Consider the following 13024-nt stretch of genomic DNA (forward strand, 5'->3'; position numbering starts at 1 on the left):
GGTTGGTTTCAAGGATATGACAAAATTCCACATGCAGAGTTCTCAAAAGCCTCCTGAGAGTCCCTTAGGAGTAAGTGTGCTGGATTGCTGCCATCCCCAGGGGACATTTTGTAAATGCTGTTCCTAGGCAGGGGATGGATAACGCATAGCGAGGCCATTGCAAGCTCTGTCTACATTCCAGCCGAGGGTGATTTCTGCCTTTGAACGGCACAGATGGTCGAACACAACCTGGGCACTGCAAAACGTAGCCGCCAACAGACAAAGGTTGGTGCCCTCCTGTCAGCCTGTGGTCACTTACTCCCAAGTCATCCTGATGTCGCTAAGGCACTCCTCCCCCACAACCCAGAATTTAAGACATTCTCTCCCCCCCCCCCCCGCCTTTACAAGAAAAGAAGGGCCAGCAAGATGTCTGCAGGGCATGTTATAACATTTATTATTCTTTTGTAAAGTTCTGGATTCAAGGGAAGGATTAGGGAAGAAGAGACAAAATTCCCCACCCACCTCCCACACATGTTATGTATCTAGTTTTAATAATTGCTTATTTTTAAAAAAATTTATATTAATATTGTCTTATAATAGATTTTTATATTTTATCATGATACTATGTTGTTAGCTGCCCTGAGCCTGCTCTCAGGGAGGACAAGATACAAATAGAAATAAATAAATAAAATATACATCCCACGCCAGGAGCCTTGCAAAGAAACGTTTGTATAAAAGCGGAGAGAGCAGGGTCTGAGAAGGAGAAGGTAACAAGTGTTTTGAGCTCCTTGGTTACTCCAGGGTAGTTCTTTCTCAGTCCGGCTGACCCTTTAGGAGAAGACAATGAGCAGTGTAGTTTTGAGTGATTTTTTTCTTGCTGTTTCCTGTGTTTTCACCACTTTTGTTTTTCTGCTTATAGGAGACTTTGGGGGTGGTACCTAGCAAGGATGTGGCATCTTGTTGTGATGTCATGTCCTGTGATGTCACATCCAGGTTAAAGGTCAGGTGATGTCACTCCCTAACCTTCAACCCTTACAGTGATGTCACATCCTGCACCAAAACTTCTCCCTTTCCTATGGTGTCACTTTCAGGCCACTCCCCAAACCTACCTTTTCCTCTGAAGTCACCTTATGGCTCTCGAGCATCTGACATTTAGTCTATGTGGCTCTTTCATGAAGTAAGTTTGACCACCCTTGATATAGGATGACTTGCTGAATATTCTTTAATCCAAAAAGTGAAATATATTATTGAGTGAAAAATCTCTGGTGATGAGGTTTTGTTGTCATGTGATTTTATACGGTGTTGAAAGAATTACAATTCTGAAATTATTTGTTAGCAGCATAGAAGTCTCATAAATGATGGATAATTCATTGAGTTGGTAGATCAGAGCTTAAGGCTGTAAGGCTTGGGCATAGCTAGGAATGGATCTTCAAATCAAGAATCAGTTTCAAACTGATTCGACAGCATAACTCCCAAAGTGGGTTAAACTATCTGGACTTTACTATAAAGCAACAATGCTTTCCAATATAATCAAAATATTCATCAAAGGAGATCAAGCAGTCTGGGTGAAACCACTCTAAGCGATAATATACCTCATTACCATTCAAGCAGTCGTATGGAACAAATTGACTGACCTTCCCAAATTGGTTCAATCCAACAACTTTCTTACTGCTACGCTCAAGATTTGGGATAATATCAAACACAAACTGCTACCTACAGTCTCCAAATATTCAACTTTTTTATTTTAAAAATGGTTTCCCCCAGGAAACGACATTAAAATTGCCAAGATTTGGATCCAAGCTAACCTCTCACAACTAACAGATATTACTTAAATGACTGGTCTGCTATCAAAACTATCACTAGAAAAAAAATTGAACCACTCTATCCCTTGGTTTTTAAATCTACAACTAAATCATATGATTTCAACACTTCAATCATGTTTTCTGCAAGCTTCCAAATCAGCTTTCAAGGCACTTTTAGATAGTAATAGAAGTTCATTTATAGGATTAATCTCCAAAATATATGCTATTCTGATTAAACTCAACAATAGAAAAGAATGATTTTGGCAAAAATGGCAAGTGGATTGTAAACTTCCAATATTGATGAAATATGGGATCAAAGCTGGTCATCCAAGTTAATTCCCCATTTGTTAATACAAGACTACAGTCATACAAAATTATCACATGCTAGTATATCACATCTCAACAATTAGCTTTTTCTTCCTCATCCCACTCTCCTCAGTGTTGGAAGAAATGTGAGACTATGGGAACATATGCTCATTGCTGGTGGTTATCACAAGTTTTTGGCATGATGTTCTTTTCCAAATTGAACTCATTACAGGATATCAGGGTTCCTTTTGCACCAGAAATTCTGTTCCTTAACATCTGGCATGACAACTCTATTCCAATCATCAGATGGAATATAATTTTCATAGTTCATCATAGCTGCAGCCAGAACCTCTATTGTCTCGAAATGGAAATTGGATCTAGCTCCTACAACTGAACTCTGGTATTCAAAAGTATGGGACCTCTTCATAATGGAGAAGATTACAGATCCTGTGAGGCAAGCAAATCTATGCCCAAAAGAAACTTGTTTCCATCAGAAATGGTTACCATTCTTTGAACACATCATTGCAAATGATATTCACCATCATAAACAGATTTATCTCAACCTAATGTATCTCTAATTGCTCCAGTCATCGCCACAGAGTTCAACCATGCCACACATTCTCACCATTCCTAGTAATTTACGTATTTGATCATATAATTATTTGACTCATTGTATTGGATTTTCCATCACATTAACCCATAACAATACTTTGTATTTGTTAAGAAATTTAAAATGATTTCTGTATATTCATCAAAAGAGATCTGTATATATTGTATCCGACGCAAGAAAATTTAATTTAAAAAATAATTATTGCTTGGTGCGGGGGGGGGGGGGGCGCGGCGGGGAGGAACTCATTTTGGTAGACATAGAACAAAAGTTTGAGTCCAGTGGCTTCAGACCAGCACAGCTACCCATTAATCTGTTTTGGAAGACAAAATCAGTAAAGCCCTGATCTCCTGGTGAATTGTTTTAAACCAGTTATATTGCTAACAGTTTATTCTTCCTGGAGAGCTAGCATTAAGTAGAAATTTTAAGCATTATTGTCTGTGAGAAAGGGCTCAACTTTTTTCCCCTGGTGTATCATGTGAAGTGAATTATGTGCCCCTGCAAAATGGTCAGCAAATCACCATTACAAAAGTTTCAAAAAGTGCCATTGCATGAACTCTTTTACTGGTGTATTTAATTTTACATGGAATAAAACCCCTCTTGTCCAGTTATATCTCCTATTTTATTAGCAGAAATAGGAATGACATTTGGGTGGTTCTGTGACCTTAAACATTGTTATCAAGGAAATTAAATTATAAGGTTTTAGCGTATGATTCTTGTTGGATTTGAGAGACCATGGGTGTGAAATTGATTTCTGAAGCTTTAAAAATCACTGAAGACAACAAAACCTTGTCACATTCAAAGAGGTTTTTTTTTTTTAAGTGCTTCTAAAAGTGTCTGAACAAAAGTTTTCTTTCCTTGTAGGTGAGGTACTCGTCACAAAGCCTGTTTGACTATCTGAAGGGAATTCAGAACAACATGAATGCCTTGAGCAGCTTTTGTGAAACACTGCTGCAGGTCTTTGAGGATAACCTGCTGAATGACAGGTAATCTCTATCTGTCTTTTTAGAGGGACTTGTTAGACATGACACTCATTGAGATGCCCTTCGTATATACATTCTGGAAAGCTTTGCCTGTAGTCATGTATATTTACTAGAGTTACATTCTCTAGGGTCTGATCTATGCTGGGAGCCCATGATTATAAAAATGCTTAATGATGCGTTGAGTTTTTCCTGATTCATCAGACATAAGTGCATAGTGAGTGACAAAAACAAACTATAATCTTGAAAATATTTTCTGAAAAGGTCCAAAGAGTTGCTGTTTGCATTCTCATATCCAACAATGCCAAGACAGTATAGAAGCTTACATGAATGTATGACCATGCAGGATCCAAAGTGTGAACTTATGTATAAAGGCTCAGATATAAAGGCTCAGCTGAAGTGTTAATGTAGCTGCTGGACAACAACCCCATTTTTTTGCCTTGCGGACAGACATGACACAGTGCCTCTCTCTGCAGTCCTAGAGGCTCTGGATTGTTCCAGTATTATTGCTACATCACATTCTGCTTGTAAAGCAACAGCCAAAAAATGGCTGGAGGCACACACACATTCATAGCATGGGAATACTCAGATGTGTATCTGAGACAGGAATCTAGGAGCTCCGCCAGACTCCATTTCAGACTCTTATCTGACCATTTCCTGGAGTTAAAATGGCTGAAGCTTGAACTTTTGCACTCTGTTTTTCCTTTTTTACATCTAATTTAGCACTGTCTAGTTTCACTATTTAAGTCTGAAAAATTAGTCTTCAGAAGGCAAACATTAAATAGACAAAAGAATCAATTTTTCCAAATATTTTCCAATCAACATAACATTATTGATGAAGGACATTAAATTTACTGACGTTATTTCACTTTTTTGTGATTGACCATTTAAAAAAAAAAAAACATTTTTAAAACATGAGTTACTGTGGAGAAGTTTAAGTAAAATCAGTCTTAACACTTAAGTAGAAATCACCCTGTACTCATAATTGTACTATAGAGGTAGAAGTAATTCTGAGGTCATCAGACCAAGCAGCTACATATAATTCTCTGTACCAAAAAATTTCAATTAGATTAATTCACAATAAAATGCAATTTGTGATTGTCCAGACTAGGGGCTGGTAAAATTGGGCCAACCATGATGACTAGGTGGATAAGACTGGTTTCTACAATGTCCTAGGAGATTTTCAGATTAATAAACAGCTCTGCTAAGGCTGCAATGAGCGCGCGGAATGAGAAGCTCCTCAAAGTTATTGACATGGTTGCCTCTCATCAACCACTCCCACCCTCTAGGTCAGGGGGGGCCAAACTGCAGCTCAGGAGCCACGTGTGGCTCTTTCACACGTATCGTGTGGCTCCTGAAGCCCCCACTGTCCTGTCCACTGGCTTGGAGAAGGCATTTGTTTCTTTAAAGCACTTCTCCAAGTCAAGCCAGCTGGCAGCTTGGAGAATGCATTTAAAGTTGCTTTATTTCTCTCTCCTTTTCTCCCCATCTGTTTGCCTTCCTTCCTTCTCTGCCAGTGCCCTCTGCATATACTCAAGAGGAGTGTGTTGGGGGCTGAAAATGTTCATGTGGGTACTCCAAACTTGTGTTAGTAGATCATCTATTACCAATACTCTGCTATCATAACTGACTGCTACTAAATAACTAGGCTGTGCAGGCAGCCCTGGGCAAGTGCTGTATTAATCTGATTTTAATCCAGTTTGGGGCATTTGACAGGACAGTAAGTGTGTGAAACTGGGCAAGAGTTTTCCTTTAAAAAAAAAAAAATCTTCCACTTATATATTCCAGTGAACGCTGTGCCAAACATTGCATTGTATCTTGTATGATTTCCTCACTAGGGTGTCAGTACCACTGCTGAAGATGCTGGACCAGCTATTGGCCAATGGATGCTTTGACATCTTTGTAGATGAAGAAAAGTAAGTGCTTATTAGCAGGGGTCATTTTGTAGAAAAATAGGTGGAGGAGCTCATTAGCATATGCTCTCCCCCCAGCCAAAAGCAACCTGATGCAAGAAAGGAGAGCCCTGGGCGAGCGAGACCTGCTTGGACTGGCTAAAGATCCAGCCAGCCCAAGCAGGCCTTGCTTGCCTGGCTCTTGCCCACCCTCCAGTCAAAAGGCCAGCAAAACATCCACTGCCCAAAATCATATCAGAAGTGGAGAAAGGGTGGCGTGGGCTTCTCCAGGGGTTAATGAGGGCTGCTGGGGGTGTGGCCAAGCCCCTGGTGGCTGGCTGGCTGCCCTCTCTCCTAATCCAGGGGTTGTTATGCAGCTGTACCAACTATTCAATGGACAACATAGGTGGGGAGGAAGAGGAGGAACCCTTAGAAAGGCTCAGGAGTTGCACTCCTGTGAGCTCCTGCCGAATCTGAGGCCTGCTTATTAGTGGGGGGTTGGGTTCACCCCCTGCTGGAAGACTTTCATGCCCTGCTGGAAGACTGCCTCCTCTGTATTACTGCTAATACGCTATATTTATTAAATCGTTAACAATAAAGAATACTTACACTTCCAAGAAATTGAGTGGTGTATGAACTCTATATATGTTCTGTGAACTGAATGCTGTAACACAAATTCACAACTCAAACTTAAATGAGAAGAAAAATATACAAAAGCCTAACAAATAGGCTAAAAAAACTATTTAAACAAATTAGTACAATATAAACTCAGTATATCCTGTATGAATTCAGTGCTGTAACATAAATTCACAACTCAAGTGTAAATGAGAATGAACTCTGTATATGCTCTATGAACTCAATGCTTTAACATAAATTCACAACTCTAATGTAAATAAGAAAGAAAATGTATAAAAGCCTAACAGGCTAGGAAAAATAATATATCATACAAAATTTCAAAGAACACTAGGACAAACTGTGGGTTGAAAGACTATGGAGAACCAGTAAGAAATCCCATTTCACAAAAGTCTTCTTTGGGTCTTACAGCAATAGATGTCTTTGACTTCAATTATGGAAATCTATTCCTCCAGATAGATGTTGGAAATGTAAAAAACATGAAGGTTCTTTCTACCATATGTGGTGGACTTGTGAAAGAGCGAAAAAGTACTGGCAGATGATTCAACAAGAGATTTCTAAGATCTAGGGATACGAATTTAACAAAGTTGCAGAGACTTTTCTGTTGGGATTACAAATGGAAACATTTCCAAAAGAAGATAGAACTTTAATTTGGTACTTGCTCTCAGCTGCTAGGACATTGTATGCGCAGTTGTGGAAGCAAGAAAAAATACCAGAGAAATGGGATTGGATTGTAAAAGTTATGACATCGAGTGAAATGGACAAGTTAACAAGGACCTTAAGAGACTATGATTTAGAAGTATTTAAGATGGAGTGGGGAAAGTTCAGAAGATACGTAGAAAAAGAGTGGAAAATAAAAGGACATTGGACAATTTTTGATAATGACTAAGTTCAAGAGGGAGGAGGATATTAATTTCGGTTCTTATTAATTAAGGGTACCTTTAATATTAAGATTTCAAGTATATAACACCGGCGGGGGTCAAGTAACAGGGGGAAGGGGTGGGTAGAAAGTAATATATGGGACAGATTAAAAAAAAGTAATTATTAATGAAGTAAGAAATTGAAATTTATTACCATATGTTACTAATAAAATTGTTTGAAACACAAAATTATGGAAATCTATTCCTTTTGCTACTTACAGAATGATGCAGAGCACTGAGAATCGCCCACTCCAAACCGTATCACAACATTTACAAAACTTCAATAGCAAAGGAACTACCCATCAACATATATCCCTGGGAGTCGACCCACAAGCATTCATAGCCAGCTTTTGTGTAGTTAGGCTTGTGTAAATGTTCCTTCTCATTTAATCTTGAATTGTGAATTTCTGTTTCAGCACGGAGTTCGTAATAATATGCAGAGTTCATGTTATATTAACTTGTTTAAATAATATACCATTCAATTTATTGGAAGTTTATTCTTTACTGAATAGTTTCATAAATATAGTGTATTAGCATTGAATGCACTTATACATGGTGCTTTAGCTTTTGATATTCACTTACATTGTGGTGCTTTGCTATCATCATCTATTACTGGCAGTGGAGATTACTGGAATTCACACAGACTTTCTTGGCTATTTAACCCTTTCCCTAACCCTCACAGGAAATCACTCCCCACTTCTAGCTGCTTCTGCCTTTGTTTTCCATGCATTGAAGTGCAGCTCCAATAGCTGCATTCTGTAGGAGGACAAAAACAGATAAAAAGGAACTGTGCTTAATGTGCAGATTTACTCCAACTCTCCTGTTTAATTTTTTTAAGAAAGACTGAAAGCTCAGAAATGGTGCATAATTTCCTATTCCCTTTCATACATTTTACTCTATGATCAGTTTACTGTTTCACTTTTAAATGCCATGGCTTGCTTCCATTGCTCATTGTGAAAAACAGAATTTTAAAAACCCTTGGGGATTTTGGGGGGAAACAGGAGATTTAAGATTGTATGCTTTACATGGAGAGGTGCTAATAGATACACCGAAGGCATATTTTCCTACTATTGCCATTTCCTCTTCCTCTTCTAAAGGGAGGGAAGCCTTCACAACTAATGATATCTCATCAGGATTGTTAATTGCCTAGAAATGGTACTAAAGTACCTGTCTGACTAATGGAAAGAGTTTTTAGATACAGAATAGTTATTCTTATAAGCAGATTCAACATGGAATGAAATGCCTGAATGTGACAATTTTCATAAATTTGTTTGTCAGAATCCATGTAATACAATTAGATTTCAAAGGCTGCCACTGCTTGAGTGGATCTCGATCTGATCATCAGCTGCAGCCAGAAGTACTGCCACAAAACTTCCATAGTGGCCACAGATGTAGCCGCAACACAATATCATCCCATAGAAGTCAGTGAGGCAAACCTGGGCTCATCAAGGATCCTACTGTATTTATTCATAGGAGTATCCATTACACACATTTGCTGAAGCTTTGGTAATGCGCCATGAGATGCAGTTCAGAAATCTTAAGTAACCAGTCAAGGATTTTGCGGAATTGCAACAGAGCCCATACAGCCCCGATCTTCAAGGGGAACTCATTCCAGGGCAGAGAAAGCCCAGCCCTAGTTGAGGCAAGGTGGACATCTTGGGGGCCACCAGCAGATATGGAGCTGCTGATCTTGGGATCACAGGGGGAGAGGTCGTCCGTAATGGATGAGAAGCTGGCCCCGGGTCTCTCCCTGCCACACATAGTTCCTGGGTTTGGCTTGGCTTCTCCTAAAGCTGCTTCTGGCTGGGCTTGCTTCTCCTGCAGTCTGGATTAAACCCGGCCCCTGGAGCTCATGTGCCGCACAGCCAATTCCGGCCGCACTTACTTCTCCTACCTTCATCCTCCATTGTTTTCAATGGAGAGGAAAAGAAGGCATTCAGAGGGATCATGGTTGGCTAGACCAAATGCACACCCCTTATCCTGTCCCTGAGTTAAGGACTACCACATTGTTGCGATTGATCTACCTAGAGTGCAGATCACCTTTTTTAAAAAAAGTTCTGGTTTGAGGAACACGTGCCCAGTTTTGCATAGCACAGAGCCTTTAGACAGATCGGTTTTCCCCAAGCACTAATCCTGTTTCTGCTGGACTGCTGCCCATACAGGAGAAGGAATTTTCTCAATTTCCTTTGGAGAGGCTGTGCTATTTGAGATCACCCATAAGTAAGAGTTAGTTAATGCAAATGTGGAATTGGCAGATGACAGAAAACAAAACAGGCCTATTTCAGATTCAGAACCTTACACATGCACTAAATTTTTCCAGATGTTCCACTGCAATTGTCCTCTTTGGTGAATGCTTACATTGTCAATTATTTTGGAAATCACACCTTATTCTCCATATTGCCATTTTACTGTGCTGAAAAGCAGCTAGCACTTCTCCGTTAATTGAATTAATTTGCAATAAATTCTATCCAGTCTTGTGAACAACCTTGCATAATTGTGAAGGAAGTTATTCAGACTATTAAAAAGAAATTCTCCATCCCCAATTATAGTCCAGTATATGGTATACTTTTTCCTGGAGATACTTTGAACATGTGCAAACCTGTGCTCCTTTTGCTCTCTGACATCACACATCTCTTTGTCCTTTGCATATGCACACAAGCTAACACTCATTTTATTGAGCCAGCTTTTGATAAAAAAACTCAAAACAAGTTTGAGTTACATAAAGGTAAAGGTAGTCCCGTGTAAGCACCAGTCATTTTTTACTCTGGGGTAACGTTGCTTTCACAACGTTTTCACGGCAGACTTTTTACGAGGTGGTTTGCCACTGCTTTCCCCAGTCATCTACACTTTCCCCCCAGCAAGCTGGGTACTCATTTTACCGACCTCAGAAGGATGGAAGGCTGAGTCAGCCTCAAGCCGGCTACCTGAAAACCCAGCTTCCACCGGGGATCGAACTCAGGTCGTGAGCAGAGCGTAGAACTGCAGTACTGCAGCTTTACCACTCTGTGCCACGGGACTCTTTCTTGAGTTACATAGAAGTCTGTTTTAGAAAGCATGCAAACCTGACAAGTTTTCAATTATGTACAAAGCTATAGCATAGTAATTTGCACTGTGCTTACCAATATATTCTTGTTACTCATAAAGAAGTGCACTTTATAGACTTTCCTAGAGAAATCGAGGGCAATGTTGGTGAAGTAAGTAAGTAAAGTAAAGTAAATTTATTTTTATATCCCGCCCTCCCCTGCCAGAGGCGGGCTCAGGGCGGCTCACAGACATGGAATACCATGATTTAAAAAATACAATCTAGACAAAACAGATTTAAATACAATTCAATTACACAGGTTAGTTAAAACAGATAAAACAGTTATTATGGATTAAAATTAGGTTAAGGTGCTATAGTTCACAATCATACATAAGATGGCTAGGTGGCTACAGGTCAGTTTAGCCGGGTTCTGTCTTAAAAGCAAGCTGAAAGAGAATGGTTTTGCAAGCCCTGCGGAACTGATTCAAGTCCCGCAGGGCTCGCACCGTCTCTGGAAGTTGATTCCACCATTGAGGGGCCATTGCTGAAAAGGCTTGCTCCCTGGTTGTCTTCAGTCTAGCCTCTCTTGGCCCAGGGATTTTTAAAAGATTTTGAGAGCTAGATCTCAGTTGGTGAACTGTGACTGACCTTATCTCATTTTTCTCCAGCCACCCCTTTCCCATGAAATTACTTGTACTTTGCAAAGAAGAAAGCAAGAGATCTAAAGACATCCAGAAACTTCGCTCAAGCATTGCAGTGTACGTTGGTTCAAAATTGTAAGAAAATGGAGGAATGGTTAAATAGTGGGCTGTGAAAGTAAACCAGTCTGTTAAGGAAGTCACTTTTCTCCTATCTGCGGGTATGAAATTTTCTAGGGAAAAATAATGAGATGTGCTAAAATGATGATTTCCACAGCAGTGTAATCCACAGAGAAATGGTAAAATGCACAAGGATTTAGCTGTTTGTGCTCTTATTAAGTATCTTTTAGCAGTACCACTCTGAATTAAAAAGGGCTTTGTTTGAATATTGAAGGTCAAACAAATATTGCCAGTTAAATGACCCCACAGCCCATCGGTGGTGCAGACTTAAATTTATAAAGTTGCAGCACAGTTTGAATGTTGGTATTTTAGACACTTTCCTCATTGAAATGCGTCAGCAATAAAGGGCGTATCTGTGTGAGGCTTAAGCTAACGTTTCAACACTTTTGCTGTTACTGGTGTGCATGATTTAGCCAAATGGTTCAACTAAATCTTTTTTTGTTCTTGCTTATAACAAATATAAAATAGTAGCATAGTGGTCAGCATATGGAACATTTAGTTCTAAAGCTTTGCGACACTTTTCTTTTTTGAAACTATGTTAAAAAGCTGTAATCTTTCAAAGTGTTTACTGTGGAAACCTACTCAAGTTGTCTTTAATTTTTTTACAGTTGCTATAATTTTTCACTGCTTAATCTGAGATACAGGAAAGCAAAATGGACAGATATGTGAGGGCATTGACAATTCAGTGTCTGTCTGCTCTAAATCCATTTATTTTTTCTCAGAATGAAAATAAGCAATGATATTTATAGCAAACTTCACATGCTTTAGCAAACACAGAGCCTCTCTAGAGAGCCTCTCTGTTGTGCGATGAAAAAAACTGAATAGTGACTGCCATCTAATTTTTTAAATCCATTTCTGTAGATCATCCATTCCTAAGAGAGTTTCTCAACACTTAATGTTTTTTTGTAATTGCAGTCCATCAAAATTCACTTTGCCGTGCTTATAAAGGTTTGCAGAATTTATCTATAAAATGTATCTCGGAGACAATATTACAAAAGAGAGCCATGAATGAAACAAAGATGCTTTCCCCCCTAGGTTTTGTGGCCTGATTCAGTTTCCGGGGGACATGAGAAAGAAAGTTTTATTTCAGCTCTTCCTCCTCCTCTGCCATCCATTCCCTATTGTGAGTATCAAAGATGTTGCTTAGGTTTCCAAGGAGTACTCTAACTGGATAGATTGTATGCATGGGAGTCGGGGACAACTGAAACCTTATCCCATATTTTCTTTGACTGTGTGTTCATTGCCCCCAGGGCTTTCTTGTAGAAAAAGCCCAGCAAGAACTTATTTGTATATTAGGCTACATCCCATGCCATCACCATTGTTTTGCACAGGGCTTTTTTGTAGGGGGAAAAACAGCAGGAACTCATTTGCATATTAGGCCACACACACTGGTGCCCAGCCAGCTGAAACGGCATTCCTGTGTCCTGCTTGCCCCTTTGGAAGATTGAAGGGTATACAGTCCCTGGTGATTGTCTTTATGATATTGATCCTGGTATTACTTTGAATTTGGCTAAATCTCTGGCAGCCGTGGTTTCTGTCTGAGGGTGGAAATAGAGGGTGGTTTTTGTAAGAACAGTCCTCTGGTTCAGGTCTGCAAACTGAGGTCTGCGGCTCCCTTTATAGAGTCCATCCAGCTCATATGAGGTCTTCCCCTTTCCACGTTGCTTTCAACTTTTCCTAGCATTATTGCATTTTCCAGTTACTCCTGTCTTCTCATAATGTGTCTGAAGTATGATCACCATTTTAGAAGAAGAAGATGATAATGATATTGGAGTTATATCCCGCCCTCCACTCCGAAGAGTCTCAGAGCGGCTCACAATCTCCTTTCCCTTCCTCCCCCACAACAGACACCCTGTGAGGTAGATGAAGATATTGGATTTATATCCCGCCCTCCACTCCGAAGAGTCTCAGGGCGGCTCACAATCTCCTTTACCTTCTTCCCCCACAACAGACACCCTGTGAGGTAGATGAAGATATTGGATTTATATCCCGCCCTCCACTCCAAAGAGTCTCAGAGCGGCTCACAATCTCCTTTCCCTTCCTCCCCCACAACAGACACCCTGTG

The 13024-nt window shown here is 39.8% G+C and overlaps 1 protein-coding gene across 1 annotated transcript in view; it reads left to right on the forward strand.

The window, feature by feature from the left end:
* Nucleotides 1-13024, forward strand: part of TBCD (tubulin folding cofactor D) — a 275953-nt gene that overhangs the window by 251119 nt on the left and 11810 nt on the right. The window contains exons 33-36 of the mRNA XM_060253390.1: nt 3559-3680; nt 5513-5590; nt 10810-10899; nt 11995-12082. Of these exons, the coding sequence (XP_060109373.1) occupies nt 3559-3680; nt 5513-5590; nt 10810-10899; nt 11995-12082 (378 nt within the window). The remainder of the gene's footprint in view (nt 1-3558; nt 3681-5512; nt 5591-10809; nt 10900-11994; nt 12083-13024) is intronic.

This window comes from Heteronotia binoei, chromosome 13 (genome assembly GCF_032191835.1).
Source record: "Heteronotia binoei isolate CCM8104 ecotype False Entrance Well chromosome 13, APGP_CSIRO_Hbin_v1, whole genome shotgun sequence".
Taxonomy (NCBI): Eukaryota; Metazoa; Chordata; class Lepidosauria; order Squamata; family Gekkonidae; genus Heteronotia; species Heteronotia binoei.